Source organism: Lygodium microphyllum, chromosome 29 (assembly GCF_053477565.2).
Source record: "Lygodium microphyllum isolate KBCC chromosome 29, Lygodium_microphyllum_v1.1.10, whole genome shotgun sequence".
NCBI classification, from domain to species: domain Eukaryota; kingdom Viridiplantae; phylum Streptophyta; class Polypodiopsida; order Schizaeales; family Lygodiaceae; genus Lygodium; species Lygodium microphyllum.
The window spans coordinates 55,123,756-55,146,539 of record NC_141163.1 but is presented as its reverse complement, the minus strand read 5'-3'; the positions used below and the strand labels follow the sequence as shown (position 1 = coordinate 55,146,539).

The 22,784-nt window shown below is 43.1% G+C and overlaps 1 protein-coding gene across 6 annotated transcripts in view; it reads left to right on the top strand.

Annotated features, from left to right (window-relative positions):
* The first annotated feature begins 482 nt into the window (after window positions 1-482).
* The window catches only part of LOC148010646 (Putative thiol-disulfide oxidoreductase DCC), a 44,653-nt gene continuing 22,351 nt past the window's right edge, over window positions 483-22,784 (top strand). For 2 of the 6 annotated variants that reach the window (XM_087671902.1, XM_087671901.1), the window contains exons 1-2: window positions 487-752; window positions 21,293-21,453. In XM_087671902.1, coding sequence (XP_087528028.1) covers window positions 575-752; window positions 21,293-21,453 — 339 coding nt within the window. In that variant the 5' untranslated portion in view covers window positions 487-574. Of the gene's footprint in view, window positions 753-851; window positions 929-21,292; window positions 21,454-22,784 lie in introns of all 6 variants that reach the window. The other 4 variants (XM_087671904.1, XM_087671903.1, XM_087671900.1 and 1 more) reach the window with 4 other exon arrangements.

The window sequence follows — 22,784 nt, the reverse complement described above, 5'->3', positions numbered from 1 at the left end:
TTCTAAAAATAATTATTATGAGAATGATGATCAGCATCCGTAGCGTCCCTTTATTCACATGCGATTCAGGAAGTGTCCGGTGCGTAGGTGGTTGCCGGTGTGTAAATGATTGTGGACGGAAGATGGACGGACACTTATTGATAACGAAAAGTGTCCACTGCCCAATGTGTAAGCAGGTGGCGAACAAGTGACCGCCCAAGTCAACTTTTGCTGTGCCCACAAACGGGGCACAGATTGGGCGGGCAATGGCGGTGTGTAACCACCCTAAGTCCCTTCAATTTTAGTGAGTACTCAGTTGACTAGCGAGAGTTCCCATTTTTTAGAAAATCAGGTCAATAATCTCAGTCACATGCCCATAAACTAGACTCTATGGACTCGCACAAGTCAATTTGACATGTATCTGGCCTCTGAATAACATATAGAATAGATTTTTATGTGCGGATATTTACTTTTGTGGATGGCTATATAGATAATGAGGAGAATTCCTCCTTGTCGCCACATAACATTCGTTTCTTCGTTTCGTTACGTGGCGTGGTGACTTGCCATCCATGCAAACAAGAAGTGTGTCCCTGCAATGGCAGCTTCGTTCCAAGCCAACGCAGGGCGTGCGCGGGCGATCCTGCCACTCGTGGAGAGCTCGAGAGCCTTGTCGATCCTCCCCATAAGTCGAGCACGCGCCAGTAGGGTGATGGTGGCGCCTCCTGCAAGCGGACGCAGGTTTCTGTCGCAGCCATGGACAGGCCATTCCGCAGGTAGTTTTTTTGTCAAGGAAGGTCACATCTACTGCACACGAACCGATTAGTGCACAGTAACTGGAATGGCTCTGAATTTATGGCTTCCTCATATTTCAGTGCGGTCAACAAACCCAGCCTTTGTTTCAGAAATCGGAAAAAGAAACCTTCACTCTGATAAGCTAAGGCCATTCTAGGTACATTTTTGGGAACCATCATTCAGAGCCTTGGAAAAACCAGGAAGTTTTCTGTTGAGGATTTCTCCCAAATGGAAAGAAAACCTTTGAATTGATAAGCTAAGGCCATTTTTTGGTTGAAAATTTCTCAACAATGTTTGTAGGAAACATTTTCCTAATTGTAAAGGAAGGCCTCTTAGTATTTGCTCATTATCTCAAAGTCTTGTTGAAGGTTCACCTACTTTTGCCCCTCAAATGCTGTTGAATCATATGTCTGAATTGCGATAAGTTCTTCAACTACTTGTAATAAGTAAGTTGTCATCTTCACACATGTCACATCACATCTATATTTATTACCATACTATTGATGCCCACATGAGGTATAGGTGAGTCATTGTCATGGGTTCTACACAGAAAGTTCTCCTTATGACAAATCATAGACCATAGCATGAAGTACAGATCTACCCTTCAAAGTACCCCGGATGTTCCACATTTGGATGCATACTTTGGTTCTGTTGAATTGACAATTTCGAAATTGCCATTCATTTGTTGTTGATGTACCAGTGGAAGCATTTGCATTTGCTCATTTGTAGCATTAGGTGCACTTTGAGCCTGTGTTGCTTCTATCTTTGGTAGCTTATGTTGCCAAGAAGCCTTACGGACAATTCCCTCTTTTTCCCCTTGATGTCCTTCTTAGAAGACTTTTCAATTGTGCATTAGAGTTAGCTGAGATACCAAATTCATGTAGCTCATTGTATTACATTAACCTATTTTGGTTTTCATTTAGAGCCCCAAAAAGGCTTTATTTGTATCATTTATTAGTGTTTGGGTGCCACTCAAGAGATTTGGGGCGCCACCCTAGACAATTCAGTGACTCTTGTGCCTATAAATAGGGTATGGGCATTTACCATCCCCTCACTCTCTCATTCTTTAGTTAGTCTCCCTTTCCATAGGAGTAGCTCGTGTGTTGCCCTCTGCAGCAGATTTGTTGCTGCCCTATGAGAGGAGCTGCCCAACTTGTGTGTTCAGCTTGGAGTGACCTGATCTCAGCCTTCTCCCTATGTTTTGGATAGCCGCAGTTGTCACTGTACTGCCCATCATCATCACCCCCCATCTTCTTCATCAGACGACTTTGTTCCGGTCTCATCTTTCACCCTCCACAACTGTCACCTACTATTCAGCATTTTGGGTTTGCTGATTGGAGGTTCCGACTAGTTGCTATTCTTGCATTTTCTCCTCCAATTTGCTGTTCACTAGTAGTTGCCTTGGCAATTGCCATCATCTCGGAGAGATTTCATTATCGTATTCTTCTCCAACAGCTCTTGAGGACTATATTTCACTCCCTCTATTGCTATTCTTCATCTTCTAGTGCATATTTTAACATCCCATTGGCCAAAGGATTACGTTTTGCTCCCACCAGAGAGCATCTTCTGTGAAAGTGCATAACAAAAGAATGAAAACAACATAGGGGGAGAAGGAAAGAGAGAGACTGCAATGAAAGAAGAGAGTTGAAGTGATAAATCTGTAGTGAACTCCAAGAGAATGTTCAATACAATGTGGACTAATCAGTCCTTGCATGTAACCCAAAGGGTCAGTGAGGGCACTAGATCAGCTTGATGACAAGTGGCAGGCTGCAGCACTGAAAGACGGAGGAGAGTTTTGAAAGTCGGATTGTGTTGAACTTGCAAAGATGAATGATGACCAGCCACTATTTGATGGCTATAAATATCCAAAACATGCCAAGACTAGCCAATTTCTGCGTAGGCATGTAGTAAATCTGGCTGACTGCATAAAATAACGGAAAAAATGCAATTGCCATCTAAATGAGTTGATCACCTCATAAATCTGGTGTGCATACACCCTCTAGCCACTATAAAGGAAATGCAAAGATTGGAAACAAACCTTAGCTAGTGTGAAGGAAACTACTAGGGTTTGCATTGAGAACACATAGAGTGTATGACCACGACAGAAACACAAAGAGATAGACACAGACACAGAGGGCAAAACTCAAACCCTAAATGCAAAACTCAAAACTCAAACACAAAAACTCAAACATAAACAGAAGAAGGAAGAGAGAGAACACAACTCTGAAGTGAACGAATGCTGTAAGTGAATGTAAGAGTGTACAGTGTGCTCAAGGGCAGAGCAATGTCGGAGTGTGACGTCCACCGAAGACAGATCCCAAGTCTTTGACCACCAGTTGGAGTGTAGGAGTGTTGAATAGTGAATGGCAGCAGGCTGGTTACCAAAACGTAGTAGTCTAGAGGCTGGAAACTGGTAAACGCAGTAGTGTACCACCGATCAGAGGTTGGAAACTGTGCACAGTCTGCTGTAAACAGTAGGCTGCAGGCTGAAACAATGTCTGAGAGTGTCAGGGCTTGCAATGCTGAAAACGCAGGTTGGCTGACCCTGGAGATGATGGATAGCAGGCTGAACAATAGTCTGGGATAGTCTGCAGTAGTCGCTAGCAGCTGAGAGCTGTCGCCTACAGCAATGAACAGGCTGAAGATAATGTGGCTGCAATTGATGATGGCTGGACAGTAGATGGAGGCGGGCTGCAAGCTGGAAACTGGCACCAACAGCAGCAGAGGGTGTGTGGGTTGGCGTAACCTACACACAAGGATGATGGCTGAATGGGGGGGGGGGCAGCCTGTCTATTTATAGATGTGGAAGGGTGCCCCAAAAATTAGGGTTTTTGCTCCCTGTCTTAGGATTTCCACTAAACTCTCTCGAACCGCTCCCCGTTTTAGGGTTTTAGTCTAAAAGAGCATTTTTAGTGTGTTTTGGGGTTGTTTAAGAGGCAAATCAGCAAGTAATGCATATTTTAGCTCAACACCCCCTCTCAAGCCCAAAACTGAGCCTAAAGGTTAGGCCAGCCATGGTGATGTTTATGTATCCCAAGGCGTCCCATCCCAAAGCAGCCAAGGCATCGGACAAAGGGTGCACGTCGGCTGCTGACTGGCCTACCAAGACTATAGAGGTGATGGTTATCTTACCAAGGCATCGGACAAAGGGTGCACGTCGGCTGCTGAGTGGCCTACCAAGACTATAGAGGTAATGGTTATCTTACCAAGGGAATCCAAGTAGTCACCCCAGAGAGGACAGGGTATCGGACAAAGGGTGCACGTCGGCTGCCGAGTGGCCTACCAAGCCCTATAAAGGCGGATGGAACTACATGGTTTTTTTTTTTGTTGAATAAGTGAAGTAAATTTGATGGGATGTGGTTGATTGAGTAAAAGTGACCCAGAAGATGGGAGTAGGGAGGGTACACCCAACACATCACAAAACAGTACAAACTAACCCATCCACTCAGGGTGTTGATGACAAAGAAAAATAGGTGATGAGGTATCCATGTGATGAAGAAGGATGGTGGTGTGGTAACAACAGCCGCCCGTGGAAACAGCTTAGGATCCGTGCAAGTGGTGCTCTACACAATGAGATGCAAAGTATGCTACATGCTGAAGAATGCTCATGCAACAAGTGCCACTTGGACAGTGTCCCTTGTGGGGAAATTGTTCACTTGCCCAAGCGCCCTAGTACAAGGATGATGTAATTATGCAATGCAAAGGGTAAGGTACAACAGGGAAAAGAAGCCGATATTGAAGACAAATTGCTGAAGCTTGTAGGATACCAAGAAGGGTAAGAACCCCCTCTCAACCTAGATGTAGATGTCGAAGAAGGAAGAGGAGCCTGATGTCGGTCTTCATATGTTGCCGAGAACCATAAGGAATGAAAGAAGATGAAGTGGATGAAGCACCCCGCTAGAAGAGCAAGGTAGAAGTCACCGCCATGATAGCATCGAGAGAGATGCTGCATGATCCGTCTCGGGAGGGGAAACCGCCATGCTGGAAGAAGAGCAAGCACTCCTAGGATGATGAAACCATGAAAGGAACGGTGTGCATCCCCACGTTGCTAGCCCAAGGAGGACCAAAGCAATCTGCAAGTTAGCCCTACAGTGAAAGACAAAACCCCGCAAAAGAGACGAGAATTTGCAAACACAGAGATTAATGGTGAGATGCTTCAAAGCAAAACAGAACAGAAAGAAAATCTAACTCAAAAGAAATGCAATGAATAGGAATGTGTGTGAGTAAATGCAGCGGAACACAAAAGAATGGATAAGCTAAGGACAATGAATCCTATGGGTCAGACTCTAAGAGTGTGAAAATAAATGCTAGATTGACCTAGGGTATCAGAAAGGGCCTAGAGGCATGTGAGTCGAAGAAGGTGGCCACTATCGCGTACGTCTAATAGCAGGGCTCTGCCAAGGGAACGCTTGATGAGGTGGAGAGGAAGGTGAGATGGATGCATGAAGTGCAACGGGATTGCAACCTGTAGACCAATCAGCCAATCCCTTAGGGGTAGTAAAAGAGATGGGCCGCTGAGGCTGTACTTGAGCCACATGTCCAACAGCAGCAAGAACGGGTGCTGAAGGAGCAGATGAAGCAGGAGCGGAGGGCGTAGCCCCACTGGACTGTGCAGTCGTAGCAGTCTGTTGAGGCTTTTTAGATGGAAGACCTTGGGTCTTGGAGTGACACTCCTCGTCCACATGGCCTACTCTTTGGCAATGTGTGCAAAATCGGTTTTCTTAAGGAGTTGCTGCCAGATAAGTCTAGATTCTTTGGTTCCATTTGAGGAAGAGGAGTCACCCTTTGATTGGCTTGCCTTTGCATCTAGCGAGTTCTTGCCACTAGTGGTTGTTCCTCCCAAAGAAGAGGCAACCAACCCTCTCTGCTCTGAATAAGGCTGTGATGAGGATTTTTTGTGGACTTGATCATACAGCCTCCCGTGACGCAAGAAGTGGCACTCAAAACTCGTAGAAGGTTGGCAATCTAGGTTGGGAGATGATGTGCTGAATGAAATTGAAGTACTTATCGGGCAACTCATTCAAGAAGAATGTAGCCTGATTGTCATCTGACTTTGGAGAGCCAGTAGTGGCGAACTGGGTAGGTAACCGCCTATATTCAGCCAGTTGGACTTTTAGATCATCCCCTTCCTTAATAGAGAACTCTTGAAGCTCAAAGTCGAGATTGATGCGCTGAGTACGATCACGAGCCGCATAGTGGTCAAGAAGGTGACTTCAACGCTCTGACGTGAGCGGGGAGTGCTGCAACTGAGAGTGAAACTTAGGAAGCAATCCCTGCATGAGCTCAACATTGGCTGTGGCATTGCAGACTCTCCATTGACGGATGTAATCAGGGTGAGCAAGTTGAGGGTCTGGCATAGACTCTAGACCAATTACGAGGTCCCAAAGACCCTGAGACTCAAGCACTTGTTGCATGAAATTAGACCAAGTGGTGAAATTTGATCCGTTAAAACGTGTCTTATCTGTGGAGGCATTCTTGGCATTTGCAACAGGTTTGGTAGTGCTGGGAGATGGATTGTGTGAAAAAGTGTAGTGTGGGTAGGATGGGAGAGTGGAGTACACTTGGGAATGGGCCCTAGCGCGCCCACCAGGCATGCATGTAGTGTGCAAGGTGGATCCATAGGGACGGATGGGTTGACTAGGCATGGGCATGGTAGCCACATGAGGAACCCAAGGAGGTGGGACGGGAACACGGTGAGCAGAAGATGGGATACCCTGCGTAGGTGTAACCAAAGGAGAGTGTGAAGACGCACCATAAACTGAGGATGGAAACCCCTGCGTATGAGTGGTCATGGGAGATGTGAAGTTGGGGATAGTGAGGGGGATGCCCATCATAGTCGTCCCAGGAGTTATGGGTGTGCTTATGTGCTGAAAGGTGAGAGGCATTGTGTTAAAGGGTGGCATTCCCCCTAACGAAGTACCATGGTGCAAAGAGGTAGAGAATGGGGTGGAGAAGGAAAAGGTGCTAGGAGCGGAGATGGAAGATCCAACCCCTAGGGTGTGTGATGCAGATGTGAAGTGTAATCCAAGGTTTTGAAAAGATGATGAGAGGTGTGATATAGAAGAGGGTGGGATGGGAGGGAAGTGAGAAGTGTGTGTGATATGCTCAAATGAAACAAAAGCTGTGGATGTATCTAAATATCGTTTGCTTCGTGAGCCCCCTCTATTGAAGTTCACATACGCAAAGCCATCCGGATCCTATACCTCAAAAGAAGAAATAGGCGAGGGTTTTGATTCATGCAAAACAAAAGAATTGTACAAACCTGACATTGGACCTGGGTTGAGATGATGAAGATGGATCGCCAGACGTTCCAAATGCCGTATGTCCTCCATGATCGGAGAGGTGACCAGCCTCAACCGGTCCGGATGTGGTAGCAAAATTGGTAGGAGGGGTGTAAACATCACCATACTTGTTGCGATAGTACTTCTCAAAGTCCTCCTCTGTCATGTTAGTGAAATCTGGTGAAGGTGGAGTGTCATCCTCCTCACCGAGTCCATAATGACTTCTCAGGGCCTCCAATGATGGAGAAGCCTGATAAGACATCATAGGAACTGGAGAATAAGGTGTCTGGGACATTGTGATTCGGTTACGAGTCGTATTGTGTGCCTCGTATAAAGAGTAGCTCTCCACAATATTTGCAGGATACTCTTTACAAGAGCACCGGCTTTGATACCATGTGAAGGAAATTGCTAGGGTTTGCACTGAGGACACACAGAGTGTACAACCATGATAGAAACACAAAGAGACAGACACATGCACAGAGGTCAAAACTCAAACCCTAAACGCAAAACTCAAATTTCAAACACAAAAACTCAAACACAAACAAAGAAGGGAGAGAGAGAACACAACTCTGAAGTGAATGAATGCTGTAAATGAATGTAAGAGTGTACAGTGTGCTGAAGGGCAGAGCAATGTCGGGGTGTGACGTCCACCGAAGACGGATCCCAAGTCTGTGACCACCAGTCGGAGTGTAGGAGTGCTGAATAGTGAATGGCAGCAGGCTGGTCACCAAAATGCAGCAGTCTAGAGGCTGGAAACTGGTAAACGCAGCAGTGTACCATCGATTGGTGTTAGCAGATTAGTCAGCTCATGATTGAGTCTGGACTTGTGGTTCAGGAGGCTGGGCACATAGATTATTTAGGCATTTTATTTTTCATTATTTATTGAGGTTTGGGCATTATTTGTAGCCAGTCGGCCAGCATTTAATGCTGGCCGACTAGTCATATTTTGGGCATTTATTTGTCCTATATATTATCTGGCTCCCTCCACTTATTCATATATCACTGGACAGTCCTTGGAGAGAGGGAGCAGGTGCTAGTGCCTCGGCCCTCCACAGCCGGTGACTCACATTGTATCTGTACTATCTCATGTCTTGGTATATGGATTCCATTTCTGGAGTATACATCTGAGTTCTCATCTGTATTGTGTTATCTCTTTCTTTTCTTTTGTCTTGTGTTTAGCAGTTTATTTCAGCACATGTTTATGCTTCCATTGCTGCACCAGTTCTGACATGGTATCAGTTTTCAGGATTTGTGTTTGTGCTGTGTTTTATTGCTGACTTCAGGACTGTTTTCCCCTTTGCTGATCAGGCGACTGCTGCTCTAATCAAGCAACCTGTTTTGCCTGCGTTTTTTGCTGACATCAGCATCCATACAGCTTGCGCATCTGTTTCAGCTTGTGTTTTCAGTATCAAGCTGCTGGTGACAGTTTCCTACACCTGTTTATGCATTTGTGTTTCTGCTGTGTTTTATTGTTGAGTTCAGGACTGTTTTCCCCTTTGCTGATCAGGTTGTTGCTACTCTAATCAGGCAACCTGTTTTGCTTGCGTTTTTGGTTGACATCAGCATCCGTACAGCTTGCGCATTTGTTTTTTCAGTGTTTTCATCATGAGGCTGCTGGCGACAGTTTCCTACACCTGTTTATGCAGTGTGCAGCCTGCGTTTTGCTGTTTTCAGCACTCTTTTGGGCTGGGCGACTGGCAGAACAAGCCGTTTTTGCTGTTTCTAGCAGTTTTGAACTGATTTTTTGCCTTTGTGCAGCAGATTTTGGCTTCTTTTGATCAGATTTTGGGTTATACTATATGTGAACTCTTTTTTTTTGCAGTCTGTGCTCGTGGTTTGGCTGTGTTCCCTCTCCCAATCCCTTCTTTTCTCTACTTTTCTCAATCCACTGATAATACGCTATATGGAGGTTCAGGTGAGGCTCTTGCAGCTTCAGAAAGGGGTTTGAAGACAAAGAAGTCAAAGGACTGGTGTTACCACTGTTGCAAGAAAGGTCATTTAAGGAAGGACTGCAACGAGTTAGCGGCTTCCAGGAAGAAATAGGAGCAGAAGACGAAGCGGGATGTGGACTTCTCCGACGAGTCATCATCTGCCTCAGATTTCGATTCGGATCCTCTAGCCAAGGCGTGGATGGGATCCTCTTTTTCGGATCGTGGGAAGGGCTTAGTGGCCCCTTCCTTAGCTGCTTTCTAGTGGTGGTGATGAGGTCATCCCTCACGACTCTCCAGTGCCAAAGAGGGAGTGTGAGAGGGTGGTGAGATGGGGCAGCTACGCCTCATCTATATTTCTATACAGATGCACAGGATCCAGAGAGGGACATCCCTGACGCATCAACTGAAGTCTGACAGGTACAAATCTTGGAGCTGGGATTGACGTCCAGGTTCATGATGGGTTGGTTACTTGATAGAGAGTGGGTGGCTTTCGTCTGGAGCTCACATGAGGGGACACTTTGGCGGTCTGGCCAATAACGGGGAATCCATGGTCATTTATGCACTGCGGCATTGGTGACAGGATGGTCACGTACGCTACATCAGGGGCATTGTTGACAGACATTGAGAACTGCTATGATCTTCTCTATCTTCAGGAGCTGGTACGATCGACATCGACATCAGGTTCTCTCCGAGGCACCTTGGTGGTGGCTTGCGCACCCACTACTTGGGTATCCATGGTTCTACTCTGGTGGCCATTGTTGTGTGTACTATGATGCGACATTATTATTGTATATTGTATTGTATCAGATCACCCATGATCTGAGAGAGGGTGTTAGCAGATTAGTCAGCTCATGGTTGAGTCTGGACTTGTGGTTCAGCAGGCTGGGCACACAGATTATTTAGGCATTTTATTTGTCATTATTTATTGAGGTTTGGGCATTATTTGCAGCCAGTCAGCCAATATTTAATGCTGGCCGACCAGTCATATTTTGGGCATTTACTTGTCCTATATATTGTCTGGCTACTCCTTCACTTATTCATTCATCACTGGACAGTCCTTGGAGAGAGGGAGTAGGTGCCAGTGTCTCCACAGCCGGTGACTCACATTGTATGTGTACTGTCTCATGTCTTGGTATATGGATTCCATTTCTGGAGTATACATCTGAGTTCTCATCTGTATTGTGTTATCTCTTTCTTTTCTTTTGTCTTGTGTTTCGCAATTTATTTCAGCACATGTTTATGCTTCCATTGCTGCACCACTTCTAACAATTGGAGGCTGGAAACTGTGCACAGTCTGTTGTAAACAGCAGGCTGAAACAGTGTCTGAGAGTGTCAGGGTCTGTAATGCTGAAAACGCAGGTTGGTTGACCCTGGAGATGATGGACAGCAAGCTGAACAGCAGTCTGGGATAGTTTGGAGCATTCGCCAGCAGCTGAGAGCTGTCGCCTATAGCAATGGATAGGATGAAGATAATGTGGCTGCAGTCGATGATGGCTGCAAACAAGGATGATGGCTGAATAGGGGCAGCCTATCTATTTATAGATGTGGAAGGGCGCCCCAAAAATTAGGGTTTCCACTAAACTCTCTCGAACCGCTCTCCGTTTTAGGGTTTCCACTGAACTCTCTCGAATCGCTCCCCGTTTTAGGGATTTTCTCTAAAAGAGCATTTTTAGTGTGTTTTGGGCTGTTTAAGAGGCTAATCAGCAAGTAATGCATACTTTAGCTCGACATGAATGACTCACTGAAAGTGTAACGCATTACAATGCACACTCTAGAATGGGTAGAAACAGACAAAGCTCCAATTTCTTTGTCAAACTTTGGTGGGGCTCACAACCAAGAGATGACAAATTCACATGATATAGGCTAATCCCCTTCTCAGATCCTAGGGAGTGTTAAGATCCAAATATCTCACATCATGAAGCATGGAAGCTTGAGACAAAGGCTTCGTGAAGAGATCCACTGCATTGTCCTTGATGGGATAGTAGGCCACCTCTAACTTGAAATTTGCAATTTGGTCTTGAATAAGATGATATTGAACCTCTATGTGCTTCATGCAAGCATAAAACATCGGGTTTTTAGCCAAAGCTAAGGCAATCTAGTTATCCATGCACAGCTGATTGGGTCTTGTTTGTGAAAAGCCAATGTCCACCAACAATCAGCGAAGCCAAACTGCCTCCTATGTGGTAGACCATGTTAGATAGTCATTTCGTGGACAGCGGAGTATGGCAGTGCCACGTCAGCAGCCACATCAGCAGGTGCCACGTGACAGCCTGCAGTTGGACAGTTTTACTGCACAGCCGGCCAGTTTACTGTAGTCGGACAGTTTTACTATACAGCCGGCCAGTTTAATGCAGCCGACTTGGTGCAGTTATTTCCTATTTTTTGGCTATTTATAGCCGGTTTGTGGCACACTCCAGCATTTATTCATTTTCAGATTCTGATCTTGAGATCTGTTGGCTGAGACAGATTGTGCTCGGGCTGACGGAGATCGAGGTTATCAAGTTGGAGACATACGTAGATATTTCCTCTGCCCCCTTGTATATTTATGCACTCTTATACAGCATACTACACTGTAGATTTTCTGCGTTTACACTCTCCTTTTTTCTCTCTCTCCTCTTTGTGTTCACTCTCTCTTAGTCTTTGTCCTATGCTTCCGCATCGCTGCACTCTAACATGGTATCAGAGCGGTGAAGATGGACTGATTGAGGGCTGAACCTATCTGAAGAGGAGATTTTAGTGCGACACAAGGTTGTGTTTCCAAGATTCGAGGGCGAGCGGGAGGGCTGCGCATCGGATCAAGACTGAAGCGAGCGTGGGTGTGCGGGAAAGGAGTCTAATCGGTGAATTTGCTACAGGTTATTGCTGTTCGAAGGGGAGGAAGGCTGCGTTTGAGGCCTTCCATTGCAGATTTTACTTTTTCATCGCCTCCAGTGGGTGAAGAAGGTTTGGCCAGTGGAGGAACCAGCCCTAGAAGGCTGCGTTTACATAGTCGGAGGGGGCTGATTTTCTGTTTGTGCAGGTATTGCAGGTTAACATGTCTACAGAGACTGATTTGGAGTTCCATGCGATAATGGACAGGAAGGTGCCTGTCTTGCCAGCTCTTCCCTCGGATCAAAAGCTTGATGCTGACAATAACTGCATCTGGCGGGTTATGATGTTGGCCATTTTGGAGTCTTATGATTTGGCGGAATTGGTGATGGAGGAGATTCACAGGTCCTCGGTGACGGATGAGTCCAAACTCTCTTCCAATGCTCGTGTGGAGTTGACCAAGGCCTAGGCTCATTGGGACAAATGGAATGCCAGGATTCGATATTTTTTGTTTCTAAACAACTTCGGATCCGTCCATGGTACTCTGGATGTAAGCGCTAGGAAGAACGTGAGAATGACAATACTTTGAACTTAACCAACTTGATCAATTATCACCATGAAAGTTAGGAGAGAGAGAGAGAGAGAGAGAGAGAGAGAGAGAGAGAGAGAGAGAGAGAGAGAGAGAGAGAGAGAGAGAGCACGTTGGGACGAAAACTGGTCCCTCGTCCTTTACAGGAATTTATTGAAACAAAACCATGAGCACCAAGTGCCTGAACCATATACAAAAGGGTTCATTTTTTGCAATTTTGAAAATTAGGGTTTTAAAACCCTAACTTTTGCAGACTCTGAGTAACAAGCTGATTTTCTTATTTAGTACTTGGATTAGTTCAAGCTAAGTAGAAAGTGCTTCTTAGATGAGAGATAGATAGGAGAATACAAAGTATGTGGCTGAAATTTCATAATGAAAGCTTATTCGAAATAAAGAAAGAGACCTCCAAATATAGATGTGGGGCTTGGGTGCGCAAAAGTGAAAAGTAGAGGCTACAAATGACAAGTGTTTGTTAATAATGACAAGTATAGGGTCACTTATTTTTTCAAAATGACACGTGTCCTATTCTAGATGTCACATGTTACTTTTTTAGAGAGAAGCTTTCAAACCTTCTACTCTAAAAATCTCTCAAATGGTGAAGAATTTGAGATAGCTACTGAAGACAAAATTATTTCTTGTAAAATTTTGAAGCCTTTGATGAGAACAAAATTTCCATTTGAGAAACTTTCAAAAATAGTAACTTCCTAAATTTTAGGAGTTGCCAAACTAAGCTTTTAGAGAGCTTCATTATATAGGTTGACCGGCGGCTCATTGTTTGTTTCTTTGGTCATGAGCATCTGGTTTCACTTTTCTGGGCTTCTAGTCAATGTGACTATTTGAGTGTAACAGTCTTAGAGTTTGAGCTTTTTGGTTAATTTGACTGCTCAACTAAACTTCTAATTTCTCTTGGTTATCTTGTCAATGGCGATCCAAGTATAATTATAGGCTATTTTAGCCATTGACCACCCTTAAATAGAAAGATGAATCTTTAATCATATTTTGAAACACTTAAATCATATAACTTGCCTTTCAAAGTACATGAGCATCAAATTAATTTGGAATCATTGAGTCAATATGTCTTCGTAACAATTGATATATAAAAGGTTTGTTACATCCTTCCCTCTTGAAATCCATTTGTCCTTAAGATGTTGCTTGAAGTATTTCTGATCGTACAACTTCTTTGTGGGCTACAAGTAGAACTCATGCATTTATTTCTTAGGCTAATTGTAGAGGTTTACTAGGAAGCCCTTCTAATTAATGGCTCATTAATTGCAATCACTCTTGTATAGAAGAGATACGGTGTCAAGACATTGTGTGTCTAAAGCGTGAAAACAAATAGGTTTTTCAATGTTACAGGATTTCAGTGTGTGCCTATGGGAGGAGTTATTCAATGGTTTATTTGACCTCTCAAGAGTAAGTTAGTATATGACACAATATAAAGTACCAGTTTATATGTATAACATGTAATTGAAATGCGAAGTGCTAGGAGCGGAGATGGAAGATCCAACCCCTAGTGTGCTTTGAGCGGAAGTGGAGTGTAATTCCATGTTTTGGAATGAAGATGTGAGTAGATCAGAATGTGGAGAAGATAGTGATGGGATGGGAGGGAGTTGAGAAGTGTGGTTTACTTGTTTTAATGAAATAGATAGTAGAGCTATACCTAATGAAGGGTATCTGCTTTGAGAGCCTTCTCTACTAAAGTTAACATACTCTAGATCCTGCACAACAACAGAAGAAATAGGAGAGGGTTTTGGCTCATACAACTCAAAAGGGTTATACGAACCTAACATAAGGCATGACTAAGATGAAGGAGATGGATCACCAGTCGTGCCGAGTGTTGTGTTTCCTCCAAGATTAGGGAGATGTCTAGTCTCACCAATCGGTCTAGACAGAGTAGTAGCACTGGTTGGAGGGGTGTAAACCTGAGTGTACTTGATGCGCAAGTACTCCTCAAACTTTACATTTGTAAGATGATGAAAATGAGAAGAAAAAGGTGGTAAAGGCGAAGGTGTGTCTACCTTCTCCTCCAGACCATAATACCTTTTCAGTGTTTCCAATGATGGAGAAGCTTGATAGGGCGTTGTATGATCTCGAGAAGAAGGTTCCTGAGATATTATGAGTCACAATCAAGTCGCATGTGAGTCTCGCGGAAAGACTAGTCTCCACAATCACCACAGGATACTCTTTAGAAGAGCATCGGTTCTAATACCATGTGAAGATATACTAGCATTTGTACTGAGAAAACATAGTATGTACGGCAAAGACTGAAACACAAAGACTCAAACAATGATAAGCAAAACTCAAACCCTAAATGCAAAACGCAAAACTCAAAACTCAAATATAGAGACAAACATAGAGAGAAGAAACTCTGAAGCAAATGAATGTTGTAAATGAATGTAAGAGTGTACAAAATGCCCAAGGATAGAGCAATAGAGTGTCAAAGAGCAACGTCCACTGGAGACGGATCCCAAGTGTCGTGACTACTAGTTGGAGTGTGGAAGATGAGGAAAATACCAAACACTGATCATCGGAGTGTCAAAAGATAGAGGCGATGCCAAGGATGATGCCTGAGAGAGGGCAGTAGTAGAAAGCTGCAAACACAATTGTAGGAAGGCCACTAGTAAGGTAGAGATGGTTGCTAGCTACTGCATGGAGCAAAATAGGGCCAAAGGTAGACGCGTTCTGAGGGAGAGCTGCCACCTGATGCTTGGTTGATGGTAGTATCAAACGTAGGTAGGAGGAAGCAGTCTATGGGTTGGCACTATAGTAGATGGACCAAATGCTGCAGAGGGGTGAAAACTTGTACAAAAGGGATGGATTGAATGGTGCGTAGCTTGTCTATTTATAGATGTTGAAGGATGCCCCAAAGAAACTCTCTCGAACCACATAAAAATTTTGTGTTTTTCATTAATTAAGCATGTTTTGGGGCTATTTAAAGATGCTAATTAACTATATAGCGTGTTTTAGTGCAACACATAGTTGGTTGTGGAAATGTGTGTTGAAAATTATTCCCTTGTGCATGCATACTAGCACCATGCCCATGTATAGATTGCTAAAGTGAAGCCTCATGTGCATAGGGATGCCCATTAAATGACATATAATGAAACCAGTCTTCCTTCCGTGGATGGGTGGTAATTCTCTAATTACAACTTAGTTACAGCAGTAACATTTATTAAAAAACCGAGAAATGTAAATTAACTTACAATCTTGGACGATGGACATCTTATTGGCCCCAAAACTGGCACCTCTTTCGGTATTTATTTAACTTAATTGAAGAAGAAGTTGATGTACAATGGGATTCTCCCGATCCCTTTCGGTATTCCAACTCTCCATGTTGTCCAAAATGACCGGTAAGTCTTCAATTTGATTTGCCCCTTGATTTGGGCAATCAATTGGCCTTCACCCGCTTTGATGGAGATGGAAAATGCCCCAAATTCATTCATTTGTTGGTCCCTCAACTTGAATTTGACTAAAAACAGCTTCAGCCTTGTTGATCCAAGTCTCGGAGCTTCCAATTTCTAGCATGCTTCCCGTGGCTATTGTTGAACAATAATTTCTGTTTTGCAGATTAGGGTTTTTGTCTAGTGGAAAGCAAGCTTTGCCATGCAAGTGGGTGTACGAGTTGAAGAGTACCCTTGGATGCCCCAAGCCAATGTATAAGGCCTTAATGTATATTTGCAGTGAGGGTTTTAAGTAGGAGCATGGTGTTGACTTCGATGAAGTTTTTTCTTCTGTAGTTAAGATAGCTACCCTATTGGCTTTGGTTGTGCAGATTTGGACCTCTATCAGATGGATATCAAGATGGCTTTCTTACATGGAGACTTGCATGATGAGATTTATATGTAGCAACCTAAGGGCTTTGAGGAAAGAGGTAGGGAACACCTAGTGTGTAAGTTGAGAAAGAGCCTTTATGGCCTTAAGAAAGCCCCTAGGGAATGATACTACAAGTTTGATACTTTTATGAATTCATAGGGATATACCCGTAGTGATATGGATCCGTGTTTATACAGGAAGAAAGCTTGTGATGGTAGCCTTATGATTTCGGTACTCTATATGGATGATATGTTGATTGTTGGGAGCTAGATGCCTTGAAAAGTCAGATCAAGAAGAGCCTTGAGATGAAAGACAAGGGACAAGCCTCACATATTCTTGGGATGCGCATTACGCGCAATCACTCTAAGGGACTCCTTTACGTATCATAGAAGCAATATGTCAGGAGGACGTGAAAAATTGATGCTTTGCTTATGTTTAATTGACATTTGATTAAAGGATTAATCAAATGTGCAATTAAAAGATGCACATGTGAGGTGCAAGCTACTTTTTCACAGTTGAAGGCCGAAGGACCCTATGAAAAAGATGGGTGTCAAAGGTAAAAGTTGTAACAAGTTACACTTGTTAGATTCTAGGTGAATTTTGGTGTCAGTTTGCCCCTAGGACCATTAATTGGCCATTAAGTGTCAGTGGTGACACTAGGGAGTAGGCATTAATTAATGGATTAATGCTTGTCCAAGGGTCAATTAATGCATGGGACCACTTTGGGTTGCAAATGGCCTAGCCAACTAATTTTTGGATGGGCAAGGTCAATTTTCTGGGCATGGATTAAGGGTTGAATTAATTTTCAGAATTAATTAATTTTGAAAATTAAGTAAATGGCTGGAAATGGCTGAAAATGGATTAAGAAAGCTGCCACTTGGCAAAACTTTCCCATGCAAGTGGGAGAAAGGCTAAATAGGGCTGAAGGGAGAGGGAAATCTCGTTTTTTCATTTTGGAGCTGTTGGAAAGAGGTGTTGGACTGTTGCTGCCAGCTTTTGGGGCCAATTCCCAGCCATTGGAGACCATTTTGGTGATGGAGATTGCATATTCTTGACCTTGGGAAGCTGGCAATTGCTGCTGATGCACTTTCTCCTGTGTTTCACAGTCTCTGGTGCTCCTATTGTTGTTGGTGCATCCGTTTGGGGCTGGTACAGCAGGGCAGCAGCTGATTTTGATCAGTTCTTTGCAACAAATCTCAGAATTTTCTCTCTCTACAGCATTCTCTCATATCCTTCAGCCTATGCTCAGCCATTCTTAGCAATTCTTAGCCATTCGGATGAGATCTCAGCCATTTTTGGTGGGCTGATCTGTAATTTCTGCAGTAAACCCTAATTTACAGCAGAAATTAGGGTTTAGCAGCCTCCTTGGGATCTGTGCCAGAGATTGAAGGCTCAAGGAACTGAAATCAGCAGCTGATAATTGAAGATTATCAAGGGATTTTAGAAGCCAGCCCATCCCGAATTGATTTGGGGGCAACATTTGGCCAGCCAAGGGTCGAATTGGAGAATAAGTCCTGGGTGAATCAAGGGGCAAATGACCCAAAAGGCTTGCTGGTCATTTATGACAGCAAGCAATTGGTTAGCAGGAGGAGATTGAAGAATCTCGAGTTGTACTCCTTCCAATTGAATGAAAGCTAAAAAAATACCGCAAGGGGCGCCAATTTTGGGGCCAACAGGGTGTTTACTATCCAAGAATGTTATGGTAAAGTGTGTATTTCATTTTATGTGCATTTATTTATTGTTGTTATTAAGTGCTTAATTAGGTTAAACCACCCTATTCCGAGAAGGAAGGCTGGTTTTACAATACAATCAAAAGGTTCTTCAATGGTTTCATATGCAGGACATTAAGCCTATTGGATATTCATTGCCTTCTCATGTGAAAGTTATTCAAGCCGATTGTCAGCAGTCTAATGAGCAAAAGGTTGAGATGGCCAAGATTCCTTATGTATCCGCAGTGGACAATTTGATGTATACCATGATTGCTACTCGTCTTGACATAGCATTTGTGGTGGAAGTTTTGGCACGCTTATGGCTACACCTGGCAGGTGACATAGGGATGCCTTGAAGGGTATCATGAGGTACCTTAAGGGCATTGCAGATATGTGCATATGTTATGGTCGCCAGGATACATGAGTCGTGGGCTACACTGACTCTGATTATGTAGGACATGCAAACAGTAGGAAGTCCACCTCTGGCTATGTCTTCACCTTTGTTGGAGATGTTGTTTCTTGGATGTCCAAGGTGCAGAAATGCATGACCCTATCTACTACTACAGAGGTAGAGTATGTTGTAGCCAGTGAGGCTTGCAAGGAGGTTCTTTGGTTAGGCTATCTAGTAGTAGACCTTGGTATTACTAATGTAATCCCTACACTACATTCGGATTCTATGAGTGCTATTCAATTGACCAAGAATCTGTTGGTTTTCCATGCGAAGACAAAGCACATTGAGGTGCATTACCACTTTATTAAAGAGGTCATTGAGGACAAGTCCATTGAGCTTTGATCTCAACTGACTAAAATCCTGCAGATACGTTCACTAAAAGTCTCTTAGTGGCCTTCCTTAGGAAGATGATGGGCGTTGGATGAGATGACATATTTCCTCATCTTGTTGTACTTTATATGTACATTTGTACTTTGTCACTTTTTCCTTGTTCTCTCCTTAGTAGAGGCACATTCACCTTAAAGTGGGAGGTTCTTGGAAATAAAGGCACCTTGTGCCTACGCCACCCATGTAATCACTATATTGATAGTACGTGCACACTTGTATACTGTAGATGGCAAGTGCCCATCACTTTATTCTTTATTCTTTCAGTGTCTAATAGAATAAGGGAGGCTGGTCGCACATTGTGAAATTTGGAGTCCCCACATCTCGAGTCTCCCTCTCTTACTCTCTTGCTCCATCCATAATAGCTCATAACTCTATTGCTTTTGCTTGCTTGTGCTCTCACTCGGGCTTCTCCTTTCATTTCCAAGGCTCCTTGCCTAGAAGGAGACTTGACAATGAGGTTAAGGAGTAAGGTTCTACTCTAGCTCTCTCATTCTATGATCCCTGAGCCTTCTCTCAATCTAGGGTGATAATATCCCAAGCCAACCTTGCTCTATTTAGGCTCCCATCTCCTCCTAAGCAAATAAAGTCCTCGATAAAATGGTTTACCTTAGCCTAAGCATGACTTGGAGAATGTTCAAATAGAAGATATGCACCACATGTCACAAGTAGAACTTGATTGGTGACCATTCCTTGCTAGCGAAAGCCTCATCAAGCTCCAATAGAGGAGCTTCTATCTGATGATCAAAAGAAGAGGTGCCAATTGCTGCTCTGAAGAAGTATCGATCCCAACATGGCATCCAAGCTATCTTATCATTGTCTTGTGGGGGTTCCAGATGAGATCCTCATGTGGTCTCCAATTTGGCTGCCTAGTGTCACATACCCAAAATCCATAGAACTTGTGCTGATTAATTAGGGTACTTGATGCTGTGTAGAATATCTCCATGGCCCTAGACTTACTCTCATTTGCTTCTACGTGCATCTCACGTTTTTCCCTGTTCTTGGGGAGGTTTCAGGTGTGTGTGTGGGGGGGGGGGTTGGTTTTGTAAAATGCCAAGTTTCATTAAATGAATGGGCCTCTATTAAGGCCACACAAAATAGAGTACAGTTAGAATTAGTGGAAAATAACCTGTAGCTTCTCGTCTTCTTAGGATTGAGTTCTTTGTATGGTCTCTATTGAGCTTGTAGAAGTAGAGTACCATCAAAATCTAGGGCAAGATACTGTCCATGACCACTTTACAGATGGAGCATACCCATCTCTTTCACTTTTGTGTTGGACTGGACTTTAGCATGGGGATTTATGGATTGAGTGCCTAAAACAATTATAGCTGAGGGCCTTGAAGAGGCAGTGGTTTAGGCAGTCCACATCGTCCAAAGGGTTAAATAATGTGGCAAAGAAGCAAATGTTTGGCTGGTGAATGTGACCATAGATCCAAAACTACTGGTGGAAGTGATGTCATGGGGATTTGACCTACCACTTGCTGTGAGAGCTAATGAAGAAACCATGAGAAGCAGGGAAGCTCCAATGTAATTAGGAGATAGTAGGAACAAGTGGCAGGGGCAATAGGTGATATCCAGCAACTGTTCATTCGGGAAAGTATTAAGTAGGTAATGCCACCAAAATGCACATTTCTTAGGGAATTCAGAGTGCCAAAGCTTTTGCACCATCTTCTTCCTCCAAGCAAGAAGTTTTGTGAGTTTCCAAAATTGATTCATGTGGACACTAGCAGCTCATTCAGTTGGAAATATTTTTTGGCTGCTTTCAATGGGGAAGGATCCCTGGCTGTTCTTACAAATCTTGGCTTCTATTTCATTGAATTTAGCTCCTCCGCCAGCCTCACTAAGGATGCCGCCCACAGATAGAGATATCAATTCCAGCATTTGCATGCCAGTGATCTTTGGCAGACTAATGGCTATATCAGGCCTATTTCATTTCCTGTAAAAGGATTTCCTATCCACAGGGGGTTCTCTTGCTAGTGACTCGGGTCATAGATGGGTTTTGGCTCTGTATTACTGACCACAATAGTATGAGATACACAGACCTTCTTCAGTCTTTCTTCCACAAACACACCCCCACATACTCACGCATGTGCACATAAACTGAATGTGTGCACATACATAGAACATCTTCATATGCATATTCTAAAAGTTCTATCATGAAGCACATGCAAGTGTTTTCTGAGTTTATTCTCTCTCCTCTCTCCTTCTCTCTGCCTTGTTTTGGCAGCAATTGCTGTGTCATTCAATATGCCAAGTTGATCCTGCTGTGGTGCCATAGGGGAAGCATGTAAGATTTGGTGATCACGCTCCTGAAAATGTTTAGATACAGCAATAAATTTCCATAATGGTTGCATTTAATTTATTGCAAACATTGTTCAAAAGGCACAAGGTTTACTTTGTATTATGGATGAATATTAAGAAGACAGAAACAGAGGAGAGCATAAAAACTTTCAAGCTAAATGGTTTTAACTTTCCAGTGTTCAAGTAGGACCAAGGTCCAAAATTTTTAATGTGTAATGACAGGCCTTTAAATCTTTTGTTTTTCTGTGTGTCAGTTTCTTTTTGTTACAAAGCTTCCAATAATACTTCAATCCAGCTTCCCTCAAAACTAGAAAGTGACAATTCCGAAGCTATCAAAGTGAGATCACTGAATGTCGATGATAAATGGAAAGTTAAAATGCTTTATGATGGTGACTGCCCTCTTTGCATGCGTGAGGTATCTCCTTTTACTTTCACATGACTCTTTATTTCTGTTGCCTTGATCTTCCATTGAATTTTAGAAACATCTGGTAAACTTTCTTAGTGAGAATTCTTTTTGTACTGCCAGCCACATGTCTGCACTTCAGCATGCATTGTTATACATTTTCTCACCTAATAATTCATGTCTTTCTTGCCACTTGTTGGATCACCAGCTGTTAAGCTGTTTCTCAATGTTTCATAGATTTTTTTAATATTTATTTTTTTGGTTTTTGGTGGAAAACAACTATTCAATTACTTCAATGTACAAATAACACCTTCCCATTGAGAGAGAGCTTTTAGAATGTATATTTAATTACTTCAATCAACAAATAACACATTGCATGGTGAGAGAAATTTTTCCATGCATGCATACGAGTATGGAAGTAGGATTGGACTATGATACAGACCTTGCGGCTCAATCATATGTGGGGATGAAACTGCCAAACATTTCAGTGTGCATGAAAGGTGGGCCGTTTCAGTCTCTGAAATGGCTTTAAAAAAAACTCAACGTTTTCCCACAATTTTCCAAGTCATTTTTGACTGTCACAGTCTTCTTTTTCCCAAATTGTTTCTTGGTTGTCACATTCTTCTTTCTCCCAAATGGTTTTTTGACTGTTATATTCCTCTTTCTCCCAAATTGTTCCTTGGCTGTCACGTGCTAGTCTTGACTCATGACTATCTCACTTCTTGACACTCTCATGTGTGCTTGCAGCTCTTGGTGTTGCACACATTATGTATGCATTTTGTGCAGATTTTTGTATGTCTATGCATCCATGTGTGTACATATGTATGTATGGAGACATGTATGCATGCACACATCATGTATGTATTTTAAGCATATTCGTGTGTGTGTGCACACATGCACATGTATGTACATAGATACATATCTACCTATGCACGCACTCATGGATGCATGCATGTATACATGCATGCATGCATAGGTACACAATGTACACATTGTGTACCTATGCATGTGTGTTTACATACATATGTATGTGTATGCATGGCATGCTCACTTAAACAATTGATTTCACACAAAGCATGTGTATGTTTCATATTTGCATAATGTGTATGCATGGCATGCTCACTTACTTAAACAATTGATTTCACACAAAGCATGTGTATGTTTCATAATTGCGTAAATAGCGATGGTGTTAGAAGATATTTAAGTTCATACTGAGTTGTCTTGATACCACATGGGCAACTAGATATGATGCATTTAGTTTGCTTATTCAACAATATGTTGTTTATGACTTGAAGCTTTCTGACAAGTTATCATGCAAACCTGCATAGATATACTATCAAAAC